Source organism: Rhamphochromis sp. 'chilingali', assembly GCF_963969265.1.
Source record: "Rhamphochromis sp. 'chilingali' genome assembly, chromosome: 20".
Taxonomy (NCBI): domain Eukaryota; kingdom Metazoa; phylum Chordata; class Actinopteri; order Cichliformes; family Cichlidae; genus Rhamphochromis; species Rhamphochromis sp. 'chilingali'.
In genome coordinates, this window is record NC_137947.1 from 23,659,869 (window position 1) to 23,684,050 (window position 24,182).

A 24,182-nucleotide genomic window follows, 5' to 3' on the forward strand; every position below is an offset into this window, starting at 1 on the left:
AGTTCAATGTCAGGGTCACATTTAATTTCAAAACTTATCAAATAAATTCATACAAATGTTAAGAATGGATGGTGGTAGTAAATGCACTTGGTACAAATTCATCAAGGGAGAGCAGAAACAGTCATTGTTGGATGGAACCAACATAGAGGAGGAAAGACAATTCACTGCAGGTGCTGCTCCTGAAAAGCACATTGGCAATAATTCTCTCATTTCCTACCTCCTGCTTTTGTTGTTGTACATGAACAACTGATCTAGCTATTTTTTTTACCCAGTTTAGATTCCCTTCATCTTCCTATGTGCTTGTGTTGGGACCATGAGAGAAGAAGCAATGAAAGAAATGTTCCAACCCGACAGAATTATCCCGCTTCATCACACCGGTGTGTTGTCAGAAATAATACGCACAAGAACCACTGTTTGATTCAAAAACTTCACTGCATTGACTGCGGGGTAAATCATATTTATCATACCTAATAAAAACAGATCATCCATTCAGTCAATGAAAACTTTTTTTTTTAAAAGGACTTAAACTAACTTTTGATCTGTAGGGTTTATTTTTCTTCTTTTTTGTGTTTTTTTTTTTTTTTAAACAGAAAATGAAAAAAACAAAACAAAAAAACTTGAAATAGGCTTTAAATTTTGGGAGTAAGAAGATCTCAACCAGAGCAGAACGACATTTTGAACCCTCAAAATGAAAACAAAAGCCCCCTTTAGCACCTCAATCTCATTAGAAGAAGTCTCCACAGTATATGTAATATCTGATTATTCACCATCTAGTAGTGTTACTCTGGCCAGACCATAGTATAAAAGATGGACACAGCTTCCAGGACTGAAAAGTGAAACCAGTGTGGATGGGGCCAACTCTGGTTGCAAAAAAAAATTGAAGTTTATGGGAAACCGGCCCTCAACTTGCTTGCCCTATGACCTCAGTACACTTTGTTTATGGCTTCATGGTTTCAATCACTAGTTTCAGGTAATACTGAATAAAACATGAAGCTCACTTTTGTAAATTGCAGTCATTATTAGAATCCGAAAAGAGGATTAGTCAGGGTAGGATCCAGTGTGTGATATCCTTGTTCACAGCAAGATCATCTCCCCCCTTCTCACATCTGGTTTTAAAACTACAAGAGGCTAAGCTCAAGGCTTCATAACAGGACTTCACAAACCAGTGGGTGACGCCACTGGCTACATCCATCTTTTATACCAGCTGTGCCACAACAAGGTGGGCAGCTTTTTGTTTCTGATGCAAGTTAAACTCTGAACCTGAGATCTGTCTGGGAGAAGGATGAACGACTCAGGTTTGCCACCCTTTTAAAACACAAACTGGGCTGATGATGTGCACACTGTAACGAGGACGCCAAGTTTGACTTAAGTACAAAATTCCAGACATCCTCGAAATGTTGACTGAAAAAAAGAAACTTTACTGCAAGTTTTTTTGTTATTTTTAAACCAGCATTTAGGACTTCTCTGTATTTGTACACTGAATCAAATGAACTGTACTAAAGGGTGAACAGTGACCCCACCTTTTTGTGCGACAACAAAAAGAACACAGGCAGGTAGGGGTCTTGCTCCCCTTTCAAAAATCACGTCAGGGGCAAAAGATTAAAAAGAGGAACAAAAAGATCTGTACAGTACTTTTTAACAAAGTCATGAAATACAGGACTTCCTGGCTAACACAGTCTTGTATGTGCGTGTATCATCGTGTGTGTGTGTGTTTGTGTGTGTGCCTCGACCAAACTGACAACATGGCTTTTGAAGGTTTGAGTCCTGCTCCTCTCGCTCTTAGTCTTCATCCCAGTCTCACTGGTCAGCTCCCTTGTCTTAAGAATTTGGGGATTTTTCTATGATGTCCCTCTATCCATGACTAAAGTAAGTAGTTCTCTGGGAGGGCGGCACACACAGCTTCAGCCAGTCAAGCTTTCTATTACTATGACGGCTAGTCCTGCTAGCCTGACTGACCTGCTGTCAAGTTCATACACTGGCTGGTTGTGATCTGACTTCCTCTCTCTCTGGAGCTCATCGATTTGGATTTGAGAAGTATGGAAGGGCTTTTTATTTTTATTTATTTTTTTTAAATAAGAGGTGACAGGCGCAGTGGGGCTCTTGTTGGACTGCAGCTTCCTTAGCCCTGTAGAGCTGGGAACTGCTGTGCCACCAATTCAAACTTCAATGTCTTGTTGGTGTTTAGGGTTGTGGGTGAGGAGGAATAAGTGAGAGCAGGAAAGGAGAGCAGGAAGGAGTGAAAGAGGGGAGAGATGAATTCTCAAAGGGTCAATGAGGTTCTCAGGTGGAAGAAAAGAGATTTGGGAATCTCCCTGAAGAGGTTGTTGAAAAGGAAGAGGTAAACAGGCTGAGACACAGATTGATCCTTCTTTCTTTAAAAAAACAAAAACAAAACAAAACAAAAGCAACTCTTCATCTCCTTTTGCCGAGGGAGAAGCTGGAGCAGCAATCAGAAGGGACTGAGAGAGGTGGGAGCTCATCTTTGTCCATTTCTTCAGTGAGACAGGTGGCACAGGCAGGCAGCCAATGAGACAACCAGAGGAGGGGATTTCAAAGGGACTCAATGTCCGTCCACCATGACCAAAGAGGACAATTCGCCTTAGGAGCTCAAACGAGGCCGCTTCCTTGGAGACTGGTCTTCTTCCTCATCATCTTCCTCTTCATCTTCATCGTCAGGGTAGTCCACCAAACCAACCAGAGCAGTCTAAGACAACAACAAGAGTGACTGTTTCATTTCAACATGTACTTTTGCAGGAGCGCAGGACAGCTATTAGTGCTGAAACATAGTGTTCTAAATTTCACTCACATTTTACTTATTCTGACCAGTGAAGTCAAACAACAAGTAACTTGTGTAACTTTTATCTGCATTCATGTTGTGATACCACTCGAAACATATTGTGCAACACAGAAAATTAAAGACTGTCCTGTGTTATACTGTCCCAAAATTGGACAAAGGATTAGGATAGGACAGGATAGGAATTCAAGTCTTTCTCAGAATGCAACATGAAATATTACCTTGACTACTGGTGTGGCAGGAAGAGGAACAGTTTTGACAGAAGAAGCTGAACTGTTGTTTGGAGTGACGGCTGGTGAGGCAGGTGGGAGGGCAGCAGCTTTCCCATTGTTATTGGCACCATTGGCTCCGTTGGCAGCTCCTACAACACAAACTAGGATCATGCAACAATCTGGGAAAAACTATCCAGCAACATTCATACAGTAAGAGAATATAGCTTACCTTTTTTGGCTTCCATGTACTTGCCGTAGCTATCAGAGAAGTCATCCCCCATTCTCTTCTCCACTGCCTCTCCATCGTCATCGTCATCATCGTCATTGAACCACAACTCTTCATCCTCATCCAAAGGCCGCGCATCTCTTCGATATCTACAGTTGAGAAAACTGCTTCATGAGGTACAGGTGTCTACACAAGGGGAAGTACTACGTTGTGGTAATAAGTCTCTGATTAAATATAAATGAAGGTTATGAAGCTGAACAATGATGACAAGCACTAGGGTTAACAGAGGTTGACTAAAACATGCAGAAATTCAGTAGGGGTGTGCACAAAATGGGAATAGAAAACTATGTAAAGTCGGCATATATACATGTAAATTTATGTGGTGGAGTGCATGAGTGATAAAGATCACAGTAACGGAATGACCCTTGCTTCTGACCTGTTGAGTCTCTGGCTCTGCCGGTCTTTTTCCTGTTCATATCGTCCTTTCAAGCCCTTGAATGTCTGGACATACTCAATGGATTCAAGTGCTTTGTAGAAGTTATCCACGATGTGAGCTATGAGTGATTTGATGTCCTCCTGGAAAGCAAAAGGTGGATCATTATATATTTAATGCAAAAACAAAGGCTTGTTAAAGTAGCCTTTGTGCTTTTACATACCACTTTAATAAACTCAAAGAGCTCTATGATGGCAGAGTTGAGGAGGTTGTATCGGGTCCCATTGTCCAGCAAGGCATTAATGACAGGCTCAAACAGGTTCCCTTTGATGATGTAGCGGTTGTAGTATTCGTCTTTTAGACCAATGATTCTGCGCATGAAACGCAGAGCACCTTGGACAAAAACAGAGCCACTTTGTAAAAAAACGAGGCACGATATGATTCAAAGTCTTATCTGTATTATTTCTGTGAGCTTGGATACAAACAGCAGTTACACAGCTCTGGTATGGTTATATCTGTATATGAGGTTCAACCACAATGTAGTCGCTATCAGAACACAGGGAACTTACAAAGAGCAAGGAACGTGTGCTTTGAGTTCATCAGCACCAGCACTCTTCTAAGCAGGTCTTTGTTCATGATGTAGGTCTTGATGTGATAGGTGTGGTGTTCCACACAAAAGGTCAGAAGCTCCAGGATCAGTGCCAGCAACTGAGCTGTCTGGAAGTTGTCTACACAAATAAAGACAAATCGTGTTAGGACATGCAGCACTGTCCAGGTACATTTCCAAATACAAGCCAGACAGCAAGTGTACAATCCTTTAATATATGGTTTTAAGAGTCATTCCAGATTTTGTGATCCTCAGCATCTTCCTTAATAATTTGAAGCTGTTCCCATAGTCTGGTGACTAGCTTAACATTTTATTTCTTATTCACGTCCTCTAAAAGAAAAAGAACCACACCCTTAGTAAGAGCTGCTGGTCATTTATTTTGGAAGGGTTCAGGTAAAAACAAATAATATAATGATGTTGTCTACTACAAGAGCAGTACTTTCAAGCCACTTCAAATGCACAAATTTCTAACTGTTGAGTAGTTCATGGTTGACAGTTTAAATAACACCCACCTGGGCACACTGGGTTGACCTTTGTTGATCCCTCCTGCAGATCTGAAATGTGATTACATAGATTAAACAGTGAAATTTCCTTTCTTCCAGTCTGTTGTACCCTAGTTTAACTTCCCAGCTCACCTTTTGAATTTTTGTCAAGTGCAGTGTTGGCCAGCAGAGGAGCAGTCAACACGTGCATGCAGTATTTGTAGAAGAAACTCAGAAACTCTGTCTTCTCAGTTTTCTAGCAGAAAAAACAAACACAAAAAAACTTTAATAAGTGTTTAAGGTTTCACTCAGGGGACACATATACTTAATCTAGCGGTGGTAACGGACATGTGGAGACACAGATGGGGGATTTTGTCAGATAACAATGAGGTAGGCACCATAAATGTGCTGCTTTACATCAGTGTTTCTTCAACTGTGAGGCAGGACTCACTGGCAGAGCCACTGCAGGTGGGTAAAAATAATGCGTGAAACTAAGTTGAATAAACTTGACTTTGTAGACTTTGTTTTTTTAAATACAGAAGACTCCACTGACCCTAATTTGACTAAATTGGATCCTTTCTTCATTGTTAATGACTAAAAAGTGTGGGGAAATGAGTCACACCAAATAAAAGTCTGAGAACAACTGATTTAAATGAAAAAGCAGAGTGATCAACATTGAGCAATGGCTGGAGAAAAAGGAAAGGGGAAGAAATCAACAAAAATCTGGTTGATTTTGCTTACGTTGGTGGAAGCCAACATATTCTCAGGGTCGATGAGTGTCCTGAGCAGACCCATCAGCTGGACAGCTCCCCCCAGCTCTGGGTCAGAGTCACAAATCATCTGCTTAATCACAACATTTATCAGGAGAACATCCTGAAACACAAATACACAAAGCAAACAAAGGAGAAGTTAACACAGTAGCGCGCTCAGATTAAAAATAAATTTTGTATGGCATGAAAAGAAAACTGTCTCTCTCAAAAAACAGGGCAAACACACAGTATTAAAACAAACAAAAAAAAGCCTTCTTGTACACAGAACAGAAGATCAACAGAGGACACTAAAGAAAGTTAATCAAACTTTGTCTCAGTAATTCTCTATAACAGTTCTGTGTTTTTATACTACTTTATCAAACATGTAAATTGTGTATCAGCTATAAAATGCCTTCAAATGTTATGGCTCTGTAGTAAAAATCGAGCACATCACGTGAGCCCCAACAGTGACAGGCTGTTGTCACAATACAAAACACCTCGTTTCCCTCATTGTTCATAAAGCAAACAGTTTTCCTTATTTAGATTTCACCTCAGTTATGGACTGTTCTACATGCCTGATGTGGTAATGAACTATTTGAAACTGAGAGAGCCTGGGCTGCCAAAACACTGCTTTCATTAAAGAGAAAGTTCTTTTTTTTTTTTTTAAAAAAATAATGATTAGATGCTTACATCATCTGTCTGCTGAGGTTCCTGCATGACAAATTCCCTAACCATGGAGGGGCTGAATTCCACCAGGTAAGAGAAGATATCAGTAGCTGCTGCCCTCACCTGCAAGTCATCCATTCCCTGAACAAAAAAAAAAAAAAAAAAAAAAAAGAAGTTAATTCAACTGAGCATTGACCAATCAAAAAAGACTTTTATTAAGACTACCTCAGATACACATTCATGCCAGAACTATAACGTACCATTACTATTTCAAGAGCAGGTAAAATGCCTAGATTTGCCAGAGTTTTGAAGAACGCATCCCTGTTTTGAGGCTGCAACGTTTGTGAAAACGCACAGAATTCTTTGACGAAGTTCACCTAAGGAGAGGAAGAAAAAAAAGGAGATAGATAAATGACAATATAAATGAGAAATGCAAAGATCAAAATAATTAAACCGGTCCCAAATAAAAATCACTGTGCCTACCGCCATTTCTGGGCTCATTTCTCAAACATGGTTATGAAAGGCAACTACTTTGAGGTTTCAACATATGTCCAAAAAAAAAACAAAAAAAAAAAACAACAAGAACAAAAAAAACTTCTTAAAACTTGCCAATTCTCTCCTTTTACTGTCCTCAGTCGCATCATCTGTGAGCTGTGCAAAGACCTCCGTTAGGAACTTCTCATCCTCCTGCGGCACATTTAAAGCCGGGTTAAAACATCAGAACAATAAAGAAACAGGTCTTAAAAATAAACAGAAAATCTAATCCTGACTTGCAATTTCAGCACAACAAGAATGAAAGGCAAATTATTCCAGCAATAAACCCATGAGTCCTAGAACCGTACAGAAAATTAAAATCAGTCACCTGACTGTGAAATGAAAGAATTCTAAGGTCCTGTTTGTTTACACCATGAAAATAATTGTGTGGTATAAAACTTATTGTTCAGAACATATGCCTCACATTTGCACCATATCACAATCCACATACAAGTGTTACAATGGGCCTAAACCTATTCACTCAAAGATTTTGAAAATGTTTTAATGTATAGTTTTAATTGGTCATCATCACAATACAAAACTTGACACACACATCTTACGCATACATTATTTGTACAGTCATTACAGGCTTATACATTTCCATCTGTTCACACTTATTATTTGAGCTTTCCCACTTGATTTAACATTTCACATGAGAATTAAATACATTTAAAGAAAAAATTTTAATTTGGTTTTAAGCATGAGTCATCTTGGTGGACTAATCTACAAGCAGGGTCATTTGTCAAACAAATTTTAATTAGTCACAACATGTACAGCAATACTGTATATGTACTGGCTAAACTACACAGTGGATTAAATAATTAACTCATAATGTTGTTTTATAAATAGCTTGGTTTGAATCCTTACCTGCAACATACTGACAATTTCCACCTTGTTGAAGAAGATGAAGGAGGTGAGTGTGGATAGGAAGTTCTCCTCAAAGACAGATGGTGTGGGCAGGATTATGTCCTGGATGTACTGAACTCTGTATGTCTGGTGGATCTTCTGCCGCAGTTCAGAGTCTGTGATAGGGATCACCTCCTTAAATTTCGCCGTCTTGGTCAAGAATTCCCGGTGGCGTTTAGGTTGAACCAATGCTGGGTCGTACTCCAGGCAGCCCACCACATCCATGATACAGTCGTCAGAGAACATCACCTCAAAGAGGGCTGCTTTATTGAGAAATAAGACGCCTCGGACAATCTCATAGAGGTGATGGAGGCCTTCCCTGTTGTCCACTTCCTCACATACTCTAAAGAGACCCAGGAGTTTCTTGATGTAGCCCTCAGTCATCAGGGCCAGGGCAAGCTTTTCCCTCCGGATGGGTGAAGAAAGGACAGAGGTAACCAAGTCGGCAATTTCCTCCAGTCTGCCTTGCTCACAAGGGGGGAGCTCAACTAAGTGGCTTGTCTCTGGAATCTCCTCAAAGCGCTCTTCCTCAGACTCATCAATGGGGTCCTGGGTGATGTCCAGAGCAGGGTCTCTACCTTGGACCTGAGTCACAAATAAAAGCTATTATTAAATGAACACAATTGATAGTATCATGTGTACAGTCACCTCTTTGCACAGGTTAACGTTTCTCAGTAATTTGTCCAGTACACAAACTATTAAATAGATCAACAGAGCTTGCCCATTGTGGTAGGCTCAATGGAATTTTAGCATCAGTGAAACAGCTGTATGTTCCTGGTTTGAGTTTTACCTGGCAAATTCTTTCCCAGATCTCATCACAGCCAGCCTTTTCCTGGAAACTGAGTGCAAGGTCATAGTTATCTGCTTCTGACCAGACAATCAATGTGTCCTGGAACAAAGACAAAGGATTATTAAACTTTACACACGGACACGCTTAACTCTTTCACGGCAGGCACTCACAGACACACACAGACACTTATTCAAGATACACTTCATTAAATTGTATGTTAACTGAACACATGCTTACAAATGTGTGCACACACACACACAGGCAGCAAAGGAAAATAAAAACGTCAACATTTAACTCCTGCAGACAGAGGATCTTGTGGCTCCGTTATGCCTTCTTGTACGTATTGCTGGCAGGATTTGGGTGCAAATCCTTAAAGTGTATCTGAAGGATAAAGTTTTCTATCCTGGTGGGAATGCACTCCTCTAGCATGACAGTGACTTATCCACAGAGTATGAAAATGATTTGAACAAAAGTCTACAACAGACAAAGCAAGCTAAACACATGCAGAATATCTTTTTTGTACCTAGCTTCACCAAGGTGGTTATCAAATAAGTCAAACAGGGGTTTTTCGATCTAGCTATGACCACATTCACATGAAAGAGGCAGCAATGGCAGCATGACCAACCAGAAACATGAACCGGTCTATTAGCAGCTGAGGGGCATAGTTTATGAATACTATCATGCTATAAAATTAGCATTATATAACATGAAGTAGGTAAACCGATAATACAGACTCGCTGCAACACAACTTCTGTAGCCAAAACAGCAGTGTCAGTCTGTGTGAGAAGAAAAGCGCTGTGTAATTTTAAAGTATTGTTATATATGTCTTAAAGTAATAATGATTAAAGTAAATAGTAAAGTGTGTACAAATTTTGATAATTTAAGGCAACAAACTTAATGTCAAAGATCTGGGAAGACCTCATTACTATATTACAATAAAAAGAAGCTAATGACGTTTAGATTTGCCGCTTCTTTCACTCAGTCTCCGCAATTTGAAATAGTCTAAGGGCAAGTAGAGACAAAATTTAACAAAATAAAAGATTTCAAACTGGTAAGTAGCCAACTTGCAAATGTTTCATGACGTCAGAAACGAAAAGGTTTAAATTGCCTGTTTTAGTATCATTTCAATGTATTACAGCCTATACAACAATAAAGTTGCTTTAATATTGTTTGCAGTCAACAGGAAAGAAGCAAGGAATAAAGTTGCCCTCAAGAATCTCTATTTCTTACCGATGCTGAGACAAACTTCAGATTTTCTTAATATCTGCACACTAAGCTCTAATTGATCTTTATGCATTATTTCATAGAAATAATTGTTCCATGGGACGCGATTTCAAACATGTTGATCTCTTGTCTCAAACATGCCCCATTCCTGAGGAGATTAGGCGAGTGTAAATTGCCACAGTAATGTACCCCATAAGAAGTAAACCAGCTCCAAAACACTGGAAATCCAGGATTAAACCTGAAGTTAGCCAGACCCTAATCATTAATAATTCTATAAATTTTTAGGTAATATAAAAGTGTCATATCACAATAACAGTGATACATAAAAAAAAACCCATGCAACACAACAACAACAAAAAAGAAAAAAAAAAAAAAACACGCCTCAACATGTCTGAGAACAAGAGCTGCTGTCAGCCTCCAATACCTAAAAAAAGGAAGTTATTCAACAACCTTCAACAAAGAGCAGTAATTTTAAAGACGTGCAAAAATATTTAGAAAAAGGTGGAAAATATTTTTCTTTATTTAGGAACTTGCAGAGTTACAAGGTTAAGGTTAAGTTGAATTAGTTAAATGTTTCATCAATTACAGCAGCTCACTGTTAAAGGAAGGTGGAAGTTGACTTTCAGACACTCAGCTATAAATGTGGGAAGACTTCATATTTATGCCATAATTCTAATGATACCTTGATTTACAAACCGGTGTGGTTCATATGTGGTAATTACTCACGGCATTACCCGATTATTACTCGATACCAAGTTTACAATTGCATCAGTCAGCCAATTTCTACTGTCTCGCCTAGATTACATTAACTATCCAGCAGCAGATCTCAAACCAGTGTTGGGATTATTTAAATATGTGTGCTATCTGTAGCTGAGCCAGACTCAGGTAATAATAAAAACTTACCTGTTGTTTTTGATATGCAGTATTTGGACTTATCTTCGATTCCAATAGCAGTGATCCTAAAGCACAGAGATATAGGTGACTAAATATTCAAACCAGTTAGAAAGCCGGTTCTTTAAAGACGAGGTTTGTTATTCTGCCTGGGAATAAACAGTCATGGCTATGCAAATACACACAAAAACAATCGAATTAAACTAAAATGCTTAAAAACAAAGGTAAAATAACTACAGCAGACCTTAGATTCTATTGTAATAACGTTATGTACTTTCTTTGTCACATACATGAACCACAAAGAGCAATAACAAGTTTATGCGTTCAGACTTTCAGGGGCACCATGCTATAGAGATCCCGTCGGACTAAACTAATAAGCATGCTAGCAACAGCTATTCAATAAATATTTGCCATTTATTGAGAGACGTGCCTAATATTAACAGTTCTGGCACTATGACGGCGAAGTCTGCCCCACATGTAGAAAAAAAGTCTAATAAGGTAATCTGGTGCCCACTGTGGGCAATCGAAGCGCTCTCTCCGAACAACCAGGAGTTAGCATGCTAACCACCGCAACAACTATGCTAACAGGGAACTTACCGTCCGATTCAGCCCGAACTAATAACGATATCCCCCTCAGTCGTTCGACAAATGTAGACGAAACGTGCCCGGTACCCCGATCATCCCATTGCCGATCTTCATTCAGCGTATATACCTTCACTCGCCGCCGAGTGTCCGACATGGTTTAAACGAGTCGGAGCTAGCAGGCTAGCTTTCTGCTAACAAGCTATCACCTCACCCGTCTAGTGTTTTCCTCGACCTGTTAACTTTGTTTCCAACCGCATGTTATAAAACATGCATGTTTAAATTTAGTTCCCAATAGCAACAAAATATATTAGTAGGTATTTCATAAACATATTACGACGTGAATCTACTTATTAAGGGGCCTAATATTAAACTGGAAAATTCTGAGAGAACACAACAACTCTAACGGCCTTCTTGCTAACGTCCACAGACCGCCATCTTGTAATCCGATCTTGTGTTCTTTTTCTTTTTCTACGTCAATCAAGCGCTAACTGCCGCGGGGTCTCCTCCCCCGGGCTGCATCGTCCAATGGCAGAACTGCGGCTCCTCCAGCTCACCGCGTCACCAACGGTAGAGAAAGGTAATAGCACCCATAGCCGTTTGCAGATGTTGGCATAATGTACAGATGTGATTTTGTTCAGCTTGTTTAATTCATAGAGGAAGCAGATACTTACTTAAGCAGAAGATTAACAGAGTTTTTCACGTTAATTAATCACAATCATAACTGACAAGTTTGTTTTTTTTTTACACAAACGAGGAATTTGTCTTGGAAAAAGCAACACTTCAAGCCATGATCTACAGAGAAAGAAAGGAATAAAAGCTTGATGGGTTTTTTTGGCATAAGTTTCTAGACTTCTTGGAAAATATTCCTCAGACAAAAGATTAACTTTTTGGTAAGTAAAACTAACATTTAATTAAAAGAATATCAAAGCAACAGTCAAACATGGTGACGGTAGTGTGATGGTCTGGGGCTGGTTTGCTGCTTTATGCAGCTGATGGAACCGTGAAGTCTGTCCTCTACCAGAAAATCATGAATGAGAATGTCCAGCCATCTGAAATTTTAGCAGACTTGGGTTATGCGGCAAGACAATGATCCAAAACACCAAAACTTCACTGAATGCCTCAAAAAAAACAAAAAAACAAAAACAAAACAAAGGTTTGGGATTGGTCTATTCAAAGTTGGGACCTAAATTAGACGCATGACCTTAAACAGGCCGTTCATGTTCACGAACCTCCCAACATGACTGAATTCAAACTATTCTGCAGAGAAAGTTGAGCCACAGAGGATCATCTGCCTCCATCTCAGTCCATCCTCCTCTGTCACATCAACCTTCCTCTGCATCCATCAATCTTCTCGGAGGTTATCCTCTTGTCCTCCTGTCTGGCAAGCTTCGTCTTCAACATCCTTTGTCCAATATATCCACAAATTACCTCGACAGCCACTCCACCCTGCCTATACTGTCTTGTGCACTGTCTGTTGTTTTGGATTGTAGCCCAGAGGTATTTAAGTCATACACATGTATTCTGCCTTGCTTCTACTGACTTTCATTCCTCCTCCCTCCAGATCTGTAGGCCCTTCCTGATGCAACCCTACACATTACTACTAACACTCTTAGATTAAGGCTGAACAGAGAAACACTTAATTCTTCTGTAAGACTCCAAAGAGTTATTAGATCTTTCCCTGTCCAATATTATGCAATAAATTGTTTTAAATAAATGTTGAAATTTTACAGCTCTCCTGTTATCATCTCCACCACTCAGTTTCTTTTAAGGACCCACTGGATGAACCTTTTCTATTGTGAAGCAACTGTCCATCCATCCATCCATCCATTCGCTTCCGCTTATCCTTTTCAGGGTCGCGGGGGGCGCTGGAGCCTATCCCAGCTGTCATAGGGCGAAAGGCGGGGTACACCCTGGACAGGTCGCCAGTCTGTCGCAGGGCTAACACATAGGGACAGACAACCATTCACACTCACATTCACACCTAGTGACAATTTGGATTAATCAATTAACCTATCCCCACAAGCTGCATGTCTTTGGACGGTGGGAGGAAGCCGGAGTACCCGGAGAGAACCCACGCAAACACGGGGAGAACATGCAAACTCCACACAGAAAGACCCCGGCCTGATGTTGGAATTGAACTCAGGTTGCTGTGCGGCAACAGTGCTAACCACCGTGCCGCCCTTGTGAAGCAGTTGCTTGTGAAGCAACTGTCTTTTTTAAAACACGCTGAAGCAGTACTTGTGTGCCTGCATGTGGCCACTGAAACATGCAATTAAATCAGCTTTTTATGAAGAAAATTTTACATGCATGCACTCAGTACATTCTGGCACGGTTGGAAGGTGTTTTGTTGACTTAAAGACATGAATAAAGAAATCATTAATGACTTTATTTACATATTACGTCTACATACTGCTACTCCTTTTAGTTGGGTTTGTAAACTCTCATTTACAAACCTTTCCTTCTCTCCTGCTTTCCTCTTTCTTTGTCTTTGCACAGCAGTTTCCACCAGCACCCTGCTGGTCAACAGCACCATTGGTAGTCGTTCATTCTTGATGATCCACATATTTGATTTGAAGATTTTACATCGGATCCCCTTCCTGACCTACTTATCCATGGTTGGTAACAGCACTAGGAGTACACTGGCATGTGGCCCACCTGTGGCTGATTTTTTATTTACATTTTATTACTCACATATAATATAAATGCAACACCATATAAAGATTAAGAAAACGCCTCTCTCTAACACATCACCCACTTGCCTTTCTTTTCTTTAGTGGACACGCTGCTACAACAGATACCAAATATGCCTCAAGAGGCAACATTATCACACATGTGAATGACAGAAGCACTGTTGTTGTGTAATGAAAGAAAAATCTTATGACTTTGATACAGTCAAACAACAGAGCATGAAAATGGGTAGACACTTGTATTTTTGAAAATGTTTGCCTCCTCGTCTTATCCGTTTGTTTGTGCAAATTCTCAGAGTCATGATGTCAGCAGCATTTTAGCCACATCCATGCTCTCAGCAGCGGAGTAACCTTCTTTATGTATAGTTCGTAACAAGATCTGTTGTTTGAAAAGGGAAAGTTGACTCAGTCCAAGTCTACTCTGACAGAAAAGCCAGAAGTTAGGCAGTCATGGGGGAGTGTCACGAATCTGTACTGGTCGTCTGCATGTCGCTTGAACCCATGGAGATGCTCTGTTTGTCATTCAGTCTCTTTACGACGCTTGCAGCAGTAGACTGGAGCACCTTCCGCGAAAGCCTCATTCTGCCATCTGTTGGGTCCCGTCCAAAATACTTGACCTGTTAGCAGAACACAGTTTAGATACAAGCATCCCAGACTGAAATACGCAATGCCTTGTCTGCAGTAACCGAGACGCACCTGTATCTCCTGTCCCACCTCTAAGCCCAAAGCACTCGGATGTTTGATCTAAAAGGAAAATAAAGGAAGTGACTTAAGTAGAAATCTTACCATCAGACTCAAAAGGAAAACCATTTTACGCAGACAAATTCACAAACCCGTTTGTGGTCCAGCTGGGAGTTGTGCAGCAGGACAGGAGTCATGTTGGGATAAAGTTTCACCATCACGCCAATGTCCCTAAAGCAGAGGAGCAGAAGAACAGATGAATGTATGAAGGCTGCAATACTTTATTTATACATAAATCAGTTTCCAAGTGTGGAGAAATAACTGTAAACAAACACTGTTGGTAAATAACGCATTGTTTTAGTTTACCTTATTTCTGTGATGGTGGCAGTGTAGATAGCACCAAACTCCAGCTGCTGTTCTTGCTGCAAAACAAAGAAATAGACCCATTTTCACCTACATACATTATGAATATGTGTAATATGTGTAAGCAGTTGTTCTTAATGTTTTGATTTGTTTATGCAGGTCATGTTTGCATTGTGATATAAAACAGCAATTGAGTTTATATATGTGCATAAAAGGGTGCAAAGAAACTATTAGAATATATAAATATAGATATATATATTTTATGTTTTATTAGAGCATGCTGAGAGCTTTCCTGTTTTTTTAAGTGTACTGATCAGGATTATTTCTCTTATTTCTTTGTTTAAATGCCATCTAGCTTAAGCTTTATACTATATTCCTCTTTTTTTAATCTGTTTCGGGTTCTCTGTAGAGCAAATTTTAACACAAATTTTGAAAGGCTCTGAATAAAGACAGACTGCTATTATAAAGGTAATTACAAGTGGGGGAGACTCACATCATCTTTGCAGATCTCGCTGATGAAGTGTTGGGCTTCGTTCATGGCTCCTGGTGTTGGAGCGAACACGGAAAAAGTCTCTTCGTCTACCTGACTTATCGTCACACCTAAAGGCAACGAAGAAAACGTGGTGACGTTTTTATATTCTGCACAACAGTTTCTATTATGAAAAAACAAATCTGTGTGCTGCTGGATTAGCATCACATCACCATCACATTCCAAGTTGCCTTTTTCAGACTTTATTACTTATACATTACCTGTTTGAGCTTGAAGCCTGCGGAGGTTGTAGCCTCCAGGGCCAACAAAGCGAGCTCGCCTTGAGACAGGTACCCGGACATTTTCTGAAGACAGAAAACATCACATATTGGAACAGATGACAGTAAAAACTGTCTATTAAATATTGCATCTTTCTATATATATAATATTCAGACATAACCTACCTACAACAGGTCCATTCTCTTTCCTGCTCTCTCTGGGTTTTGCTATGCATTTGTTCATAATGCCCAAGATCTCCCTCTTTGCCACTGAAACACAACAACAGGCAAATGCTGAAAAACAGCCATGCAAATAAAATTTTAATAAAGAGTATATTTCTCAGTTTTGGGGCTACCTGTGGCCTGTTGGATTGCCTCCATGACCACCTTCAGTGGCAACCCAGGAATCTTCACATCAGCCTGGAGGTAAAATAAAGAAAATTTAGTTAATACATTTCATCTGTATCAGAAAGGCCATTTATGTTTCACCACGCAGTCGTTTAAGCAGAACAACACTTTCACTAAGAAGAATCCTGCTTAACTTGCCATTACAGAGACAAGTTAGTGTTGTCTTATAATAAAAAGAGAATAAAATAAAGCTCTAACACTATACTGGTCTCTTCTTTAATATTTTACACATTGAGTACAGTTTATATTAAAACATTTCTATGAAAAAGTGATGTCCCTTCAGCTAGCTTTATTAAATTTTACTTCTAAAACATCTTTCTTAGACACTTATTACAAGTTACTCAATGCAGTACCTGTAAAGCAGTGATACCCTTGTTTGTTCCTGCCAGTTTGAAGTCCATATCTCCCAGGTAATCCTCTATTCCCTGTTTACGAAACAGTTAAGAGCTCATATTCAACACCTGTCATACCCAGGAACAACTGCAATAACATTTTGAGCATTCAACTATAATCTTTCTTCCACTTGTTAGTGATAATAACTGATCACAAACTGGACTTACCAGAATGTCTGTTAATAGTCTGTAGTTTTCTATCTCAGCAGGTTTTTCTGGGTTAGCCTTGGAGATGAGACCAATGGCTACACCTGCCACAGCAGAAGAGATGGGCACACCTGGCAACACAGATTTAGATATATTAGTTAATCATTATTATATGACATATTATCTGACTAGCATCGTATCCAGACACATGCAAAATTCAGGTCACTTTGAAAAAAAAAAGCTGATGTTTGCTGTCTGCACGTCTAAGGTCCAGAGAGCAATTTACAACTGGATTTTTCCTGGATTAACTAAAAAGTCAGAACAGTACCTGCATCCATAAGAGCGAGGCTGCCCCCACACGCTGAAGCCATAGAGGAGGATCCTGAGAGGACATGCAGAGATGGAAATATGTTGAAAAATAAGAGCAATGGACACATTTGTATTTGTGACTTTTTATATTACGACTTATAAAATTGCTTCCCCGCACTCACCATTTGACTCTAACACCTCAGCAGTGACCCTGATGGTGAAAGGGAAGTCTTTAGGAATGACTGGTCTCAGAGCCTTCTCGGCCAGAGCTCCTGCAAAAACACGAACAATGCACAAAAGATTCTTGATGGAAATGAGGGATTATTAGACTGAATACAAACAGAGGATGAAAAAAGTCAAACAAACCATGTCCAAGCTCTCGCCTGTTGAGGCCTCCCATCTTTCCAGTCTCATTGGTTGCATATGGGGGGAACTAAAAGAAAGGAAAGTTGACTTTACAGCTCTATTTGAAAACTAAAACAATTATATTTAATATCTGATAAACTATGTGACTTAAAAAATGATTTTACTTACTTCATAATGAAGCATAAAGTTTTTGTCTTTGATGCCACTGCAAAAAGAAATGCATGCATCACAGGAGTGCAGATGTTGGTAGACGCTGGCAGTATCTCCACAATTAATAACTAGCTTTTGAAATACATTCCTTGAAACTTCCTGAACAATGATCCTTTTCAATACTACATTAACATACTGCATATCTGTATATATAAAGTATATGAGGTGATACCGTTTTTTTAATCCATGATAAACAGTATCAGCATGAGCAACAAATATCCAGTTATGGTCATGCTCCCGTCTGAGCATCCATGTAAGGAAATTCCAAAAAGTTGATTCTGTTTATCTGGATGTAGCGTTTTCAGCGGGACAAATGTTTAGTCACTCATCAAAGTGACTTCTTCAGTCTCAGGATCTAAGGGGAAACCTGCAGGGGTCTGCAAGTGACTGAAGAAGTCACTTGGATGAGTAACGAAATTTTCTCTCCCGCTGAAAACGCTACTTCCAGATGAACAGAATCAACTTTTTGGGATATGTGTTCGGGTTGTTTTACCTTAAAGCTGTAGTGATAATATCTGTTTTGATGCTGGACTCCAGGGAATCAAATGTGACACTGCACAGCACCTACAGGGAGCAGAGGAGGACTTTGTTACAGGTAACATCCAAGTTTTTCCAGTTTAGAGGATTTTTTAAACACAGAATGGTACACTGGTAACACAGACTCATAGACGATACTTTATTTAAACTGATCATGCTTAAGTGTGTACCAAACAGGCCTACTCTGAGCCAGGAAAAAATCCTGTGTAACAGTCATTAAAGCGACATATCTCGACTACAGTTTCAGCGTTCCTGCTGTTGTATTCAAACCTGTCATACTTTTGCTTTCAAAACTGAAGAAACAGCCACAAACATCTTCAATCCCTTCAAAAAAAACCCAACTTATTTACCAAATGAACTACGACTTTTGTTGGCTCTTTGTGCTTTAGCATACCTGTGTTTGTCCTCTTTGAAACAGAGCCGAGCCATGCAGCGGTTTAAATAGATCTACATCACATGAAATGTTTCTTAAACCAGTCAGCTCTCTTCCATCACACCTAAAAACACAAAATGGGAAACACAATGTTTCCATTTTTCCACACCCAGATGATGTGACATTATAATATCCACCCACAACACAGAGTGCTTACCTCCTGTACTCATTGAGCACTAGATTACGGAAGATTTCCTTGCTCAAAGTGTTAAAGGATTCAATGACTTCAAAAGGCTCGGCCTGAGGGAATTTTTCTATGAATCGACGACATCAATTGACAGGGGTTAAAGATGGAAATACAGCAACACTGGAAACTCAACTGTAAATTCTTTCCATGCACCATAACTTTGAAGGCGTAATACCTTTAAGTTCCTCTTCAGTTTCCAGCCGAACTTTGTTGATTGCTTCATCTCTCGAAATCTAAAAAGATTATGATGAGATTATTACAGTTATTTAGGTAAACTTCCCTAATACATAAACTGAAGCAGAAAGCTGAATAAAGATGATAGATTTTACCTTGTCATGAGTATAATCGGTAAAAACAGCGTAGATCCTCTCAGAAGCTAATCTGCAACAGGAAAAGGAAAAGCAAGTCATTTCTGAGAGCTAGAACAATATAAATCCTATTTTTGTCCTATTTTTGGCCAAACCATTAAATGAAATCATTACCCTTGCCTCAAGATTATTTTGTTTTCTCGTTTATCAAAACATTTCAAAATACACTGCTTAATTCCCAGCATCCTTTGCCTTCATCTTCCTCAGTCTCAGGCTGTGTTCTTACCTCCGAACATGTTCCACCATGTCAGCCGGGGGTGAAAACATCTTGACCGGGGTGCGCTTAGTCACCTTCTGCTCTCGTGCCAGCTGCTGGATGGCATGTATGATTTGCTGGGTGTGTTTCACTCCCACCTTCACAGCATGGCAGAAGTCCTGCTGCAGCACGTTTTCAGCTGATGCCTCAATCATCACTGGCAGACACAGAGAAACATGAGTATGTGATGCTGTCTAAGACAGGCACAAGAAGCAGGAGTCAGGAAAATGTAGGATTCTCAGAAACTGAATTATTACAGAAAGCCACACATCCAGGCCACAAAAAGATTTAAAAAAAAGTCCAAGGTAACCTTTAGCAGAAATTGTCAAATTTAAAACACAAAATGCTATTATGAATAAATCCCCATAAAGGAAAAGCAATAAAAGACAATTTACATAAAGGTAAGTCTATAAATACAGGAAGTCAATACTTCTGCAGGCACTATCTCCTCAGCAAAGTGATTCCAAACACTTGATCAAGTGTTTGAATTCTAAACTTAGCAGCTTAACTACATGCCGCTATAAACACTAGATATTCTGCTGCTTATCACATACCAATTATTAACTTACCCACTTGACTGCTGGGAGCTCCAGCCACTATCAGGTTAAGACTGCTAGAAGCCATCTCTGCCCTCGTGGGGTTGACCAGCAACTCTCCATTTACCATACCCACACGCACAGCACCTGCACACACAATAACATAAGTAGCTCCAAGGTGGAGATAAACAATAATAACAATAATGTCCCAGGAACTGAAAGTGAAGTGAAAACCACCATTTCAGATCAATAAAACAATATTTCTCACCCACTGGTCCATGCCAGGGGATGTCAGACAGGGCCAGGGCAGCAGAAGCTTTAATGGAAGAATATAATGTTTTACTCGAGGATATAAAACAAACAAACAAAAAAAATCTGATTTGTGAAGAAATCTCTGTAGCTGAGATTTACCTCACCTGCATTAATAGCCAGCACATCTGGATCATTGGCGCCATCGACTGCTAGCAGGTTACAGAGGATCTTTAGGAGTGAACATACATTAAAACAGAATGGGAGGATTATCACCTTTGTGCAAGAAAACAAAAATGTGGCAACATAATCACCACATGACAGTGAAAATTCTTTAAAATTTAACTTACCTGAGTGTCATAGAAATAACCAGGAGGGAAAAGAGGTCTAATCGACCGATCTGAGCAAAACGAACGGGAAAGTTAGTCAGGTCACTCCAATTAAACAGGAAACCAAACCTCCACGACAATGTTATACACTCAGTAAGGACAGCGCTTATCTTATTAACTCACCAATAAGTCTGCTGGTGAGGATCTCATTGTCGGTGGTGCCCAGCTCTCGCCGCAGGTAGTTCGTGGGAATCCGACCAGCAGCTGCAGCTTTCTGTCTGTAGTCCACCTGTCAGTTGAAAAGGATATTAAATCAAAAGAACCCCACCAGATGTTTCCTTACATCGGGGATTCATAAAGTCAAATCCACTTAGAACACGGCTGTAACAAACATGGAGTCGTACCACAAGCGGCATGAACTGAGACGGAGAAGGTTTGGTTTTGCTCACAGCGGTCACCATCACAGAGGTGTCTCCGAGCTATGGGAAAAGGAAAAAGTGGTCACCATTTAAACCTGAAGAACAACATTTTTTAAAAAAAATCACAGGTCATCTTTGCTCTGTTTTAATAAGCAGCCACAGAGGTGAATTACAAGTTGAACATATGAACACGAACAATACAAGCCTCAGTATAGGTTCTGCTGTGCTGTGCTGACACGTCCTGGGTAAAACGGACATGGGACATAAAGCCAAACTAATAGACCGGCTGCTACCAGTTGAAAGGATTTTTTTCTTGGTGGGATTCCTGTGCATAAGTGACGATTCTCTGCATGCTGATGGCCCATGGTTTACTATTCTGCAATAAAGATCTTTTGCCAACAAAGTTATGCCTGGTGTTTAATGAATTACCACAACAGAAGGAGGATTAGTAGTAAACAGAATCAGAAATAGAAACAATACACAAAGAAGCAAAAAGAAAGGGCGAAGACAAATCAAAGAAGACTTTTTTGTACCTGTACTACAGCAGCTCCATCAGCAAATCTGGCAAACCTCCCTGAAGAGATTTCAAGTTTCCTACAAAAACAGCAAGAACACAACACGTGAAACTGCCAGTGACCCTGCACCGCTCGCTTTATTTCACAGTTCATGGAAGAGAATGGAAACTGGGAAAGACCACTCACTTCTCTCCGAGGTCCACTCCCACTCTACATGCCTTAGTATGGCGGCTGTAAACACTCTGGTGACATAACCGGACATGAAGGCGGGCGAACGAGCGCCCCAGCCGGAGCAAATACTTCATATTTAACCAGTAAACAACAAAAATATCCGCGCTCAGTTTGTCTTTACAGTTGGGATGTGAGCGAGGAGGCTACCATGACAGTTCGTCACATGTGCGGAATTACGTAGAGAAGCTGTCTCTTCTGATTGGACAGAGCGAGGAGAGTGTGTCACATCCACGGAGTTTCCTGCCATCCAGTAAACAACAGTTCCGCTTGATCTACTTTACATTTATCTATTTAAATAAATAAACAAACAGGTGTATTCAAATTGGCTTTTAGTAATCAATAAGGTTTTCATTTTACATATTTTACTTGATTCTCTATAATCTTAAAAAAGCTCAAAAGTATGGCATATTTTTCGATTGTTTGACGTATGTAATATATTTTTGTATTTATTTTCCTATAATCTCCTTGATGTCTAGTTACTTAAAAAATATCAGTGAGTTTAGAAAGCAATATAAGAAAAAAAGAGGAGTAAAACTTGCTAGAGGAAAGAGGAAATACAAAAGATGACACGATCATTCACTTAAGACCTCCATGAAATCTGATTGTAATGGTTTGATATATTTGACCCACTTATTCCACAAATTAAAAAAAAACACATTTTCTTAAGACCGAGTAAAAAGTTTAAGGGGAAAACAGTATTAAGTTTGCTTTAAAAAAAAAAAACCTCTTTCTTCACATTCCCAGAATATATGTCAGTGACTGATTTCTTAAAATCTAGATTGCATCTAACATTTGCTATATGCAAAATGTCTTAAGCAAACAAATAATCGTGATGTCTAAGATGCCCGTGGAAATTATCATGCTGTAAATGACAATTTGTGCATTTCTGTGGGAATTTGCATAGATCAGCCAGTTCTCATCTTATGAAAGACTACCCTCAGTTTTCTATTTTTATTTATATCTTTTCATTATTCTTCTTCTTCTTATTATTATTATTCTTATTCTTATTCTTATTCTTATTAGTAGTAGTAGTAGTATTAGTATTATTATTATTTACAATTTTTCAAGGCGATATTTATGTTTTTGCTGCGTCACTAAAATGCAATTTTAAATTCTCACCACTAGGTGTCAGGATTAAAAAGCTCATATAAGGCATATAGTTCTACCACAACGGTCAGACACTCTCCTTTTTCTCCATGGACGTCACTGTTGAAGTATAGATTTTTGTTTGTTTGTTTGTTTGTTTGTTTGTTTGTTTGTTTGTTTGTTTGTTTGTTTAAAAAGTTCTGCTGATATTTTCGTTTGCTCGACTTCCAGCCACTTTCATTAAAGTGGTGAGATTATTTCAACCCTATATAACAGCATATAAGGAAAAAAATGCTTGTGTTGCTATCTCATCCATATTCAGAAAGTTGCCTTTGTTCAGGAAGAGTAACGTTTTTGTATCAACTGTTATGATTTATCTTGAAACCTAGTATTAAACATTGCATGGACCCTGTCCAGTTATCAGTCAGTACATCTGGCAGTCAATCAGTGAACTTGCCTCCACATGAGACGATCAGTCCTGAAGTTTGTTTACAGCCTTCCAGTCAGTCAGTGAGCCAGCTCACTAACACTGAGCCTGGTGCAGTTGTTATGGCAACAGATGAAGTGTTAACAGCATCTCCAGGCATTACTTTCACGCATACACGCACGCGCACACACAGAAGCTAATTGCAGGGCTGAGCAGCAGGATTTCACACGGGCACACACACTGAAACACATAAGCTCTCATTCCCATTATTACTAAGGTTTCTACCAGTTTTATCTTGTTTCCGTGGCTCCAGGACACACTGAGATCTCATTTATACCACGCAGAGCCACAAACTATTACTGTGTAATGGACCACTCAGTGTTTTCCACAGGACTACATGGATCATATAAATAACTCAGTGGAAGATAATGTGTTGTTTGCCTTGAAGAGAAAATGTAAATGTCTAGAGACAAATACAAAAGTTTGATATATGTTAACGGACAGGCTGTATCAATCAGTCATTAAGTCATCTGGTCATCTAACAGAGACTCCTGTGGCCTTGATTTGATGATTTGAACTAACTGCATAATAATTAGAATTACCCAATTTCCTTCGGGGTCAACCTTCAGGATCAAAAATTTTTTATTGAATTGAATTGAATCCATTTGACTAATCAATGGTTACTCAAACAGGGAAGATTTAGGGGAAGTAAAGGGGAAGTAAAAGTATAATATCAGTTCCATCTTTCAAGAAAATTGGGACACCACTTTAAGCCATAGTGTCTGGTCTTCATGTAGGATGGTCGTGCAATTGATAAAAGTGCAAAAAGGTTTTTTGTTTATGTGTCTGGAGTGTGTTTGTCTCTCGATCACTTCAGGACACAAGAGGCTTACGTGGTTTAGTGATTTTCATGCTGTGTTGGATCAGGAGGGGGCAACAGAACAGCCTGCATTAACTCTGCACTGATTTTCTGTCACACACACATGAACACACAAATGCAGAATCAACAGGAGCTTTAGCGGGGGTGAGAAACGAGGCTTTTCTGGCTCCTTGGCGATCAGTTTGAGTCAGAGTGACTGATGCCCTCAGGGGTCGGTGCATTGGTGGTTCTTGGTGTCCAGGGCTGGGCGCTCAGGTATGTACCAGCTCACTCCCGGTGGCTACTTGGCAGGGCCTGGCGCCTGTTGCTCGGTCAGGCCT

At 39.7% G+C, this 24,182-nt stretch overlaps 2 protein-coding genes across 2 annotated transcripts; both read right to left on the reverse strand.

The window, feature by feature from the left end:
• Nucleotides 1–2: 2 nt before the first annotated feature.
• Nucleotides 3–11,559, reverse strand: ppp4r3b (protein phosphatase 4, regulatory subunit 3B). Its single transcript, XM_080869419.1, has 16 exons — nt 11,112–11,559; nt 10,527–10,582; nt 8,400–8,498; nt 7,571–8,194; nt 6,779–6,856; nt 6,430–6,546; nt 6,194–6,310; nt 5,496–5,627; nt 4,908–5,010; nt 4,785–4,826; nt 4,235–4,393; nt 3,889–4,058; nt 3,669–3,808; nt 3,236–3,381; nt 3,016–3,155; nt 3–2,704 (listed from the first exon to the last, which is right to left on the reverse strand). The coding sequence occupies exons 1-16, from the start codon at nt 11,251–11,253 to the stop codon at nt 2,600–2,602; spliced, it is 2,370 nt and encodes a 789-aa protein (XP_080725545.1). The 5' UTR covers nt 11,254–11,559; the 3' UTR covers nt 3–2,599.
• A 1,909-nt stretch (nt 11,560–13,468) lies between these two features.
• Nucleotides 13,469–21,626, reverse strand: pnpt1 (polyribonucleotide nucleotidyltransferase 1). The gene is made up of 28 exons (XM_080869611.1): nt 21,425–21,626; nt 21,257–21,317; nt 20,709–20,783; nt 20,488–20,593; nt 20,326–20,375; nt 20,143–20,206; nt 19,995–20,042; nt 19,760–19,873; nt 19,161–19,347; nt 18,896–18,947; nt 18,742–18,799; nt 18,537–18,633; nt 18,341–18,443; nt 17,903–17,973; nt 17,368–17,404; nt 17,200–17,266; nt 17,016–17,105; nt 16,853–16,906; nt 16,546–16,655; nt 16,339–16,410; nt 15,934–15,997; nt 15,764–15,847; nt 15,581–15,664; nt 15,324–15,430; nt 14,834–14,889; nt 14,620–14,698; nt 14,483–14,530; nt 13,469–14,403 (listed from the first exon to the last, which is right to left on the reverse strand). Exons 1-28 carry the CDS (start codon nt 21,541–21,543, stop codon nt 14,248–14,250), a joined length of 2,313 nt encoding a protein of 770 aa, XP_080725737.1. The 5' UTR covers nt 21,544–21,626; the 3' UTR covers nt 13,469–14,247.
• Nucleotides 21,627–24,182: the final 2,556 nt, after the last annotated feature.

What these genes read in the sequence shown, in the direction of transcription:
- ppp4r3b (XM_080869419.1), bottom strand. Translation starts at nt 11,253, where the DNA reads ATGTCGGACACTCGGCGGCGAGTGAAGGTATATACGCTGAATGAAGAT. An exon ending in AAATTGTCAGTATGTTGCAG is followed by an intron (nt 6,857 to 7,570) that starts GTAAGGATTCAA and finishes AATGTGCCGCAG; the next exon opens with GAGGATGAGAAGTTCCTAAC. An exon ending in GCACACGTTCCTTGCTCTTT is followed by an intron (nt 4,059 to 4,234) that starts GTAAGTTCCCTG and finishes TTTTTGTCCAAG; the next exon opens with GTGCTCTGCGTTTCATGCGC.
- pnpt1 (XM_080869611.1), bottom strand. Translation starts at nt 21,543, where the DNA reads ATGAAGTATTTGCTCCGGCTGGGGCGCTCGTTCGCCCGCCTTCATGTC. An exon ending in AACTGAAGAGGAACTTAAAG is followed by an intron (nt 18,634 to 18,741) that starts GTATTACGCCTT and finishes GTCGATTCATAG; the next exon opens with AAAAATTCCCTCAGGCCGAG. An exon ending in ATTATCACTACAGCTTTAAG is followed by an intron (nt 17,405 to 17,902) that starts GTAAAACAACCC and finishes TTCTTTTTGCAG; the next exon opens with TGGCATCAAAGACAAAAACT.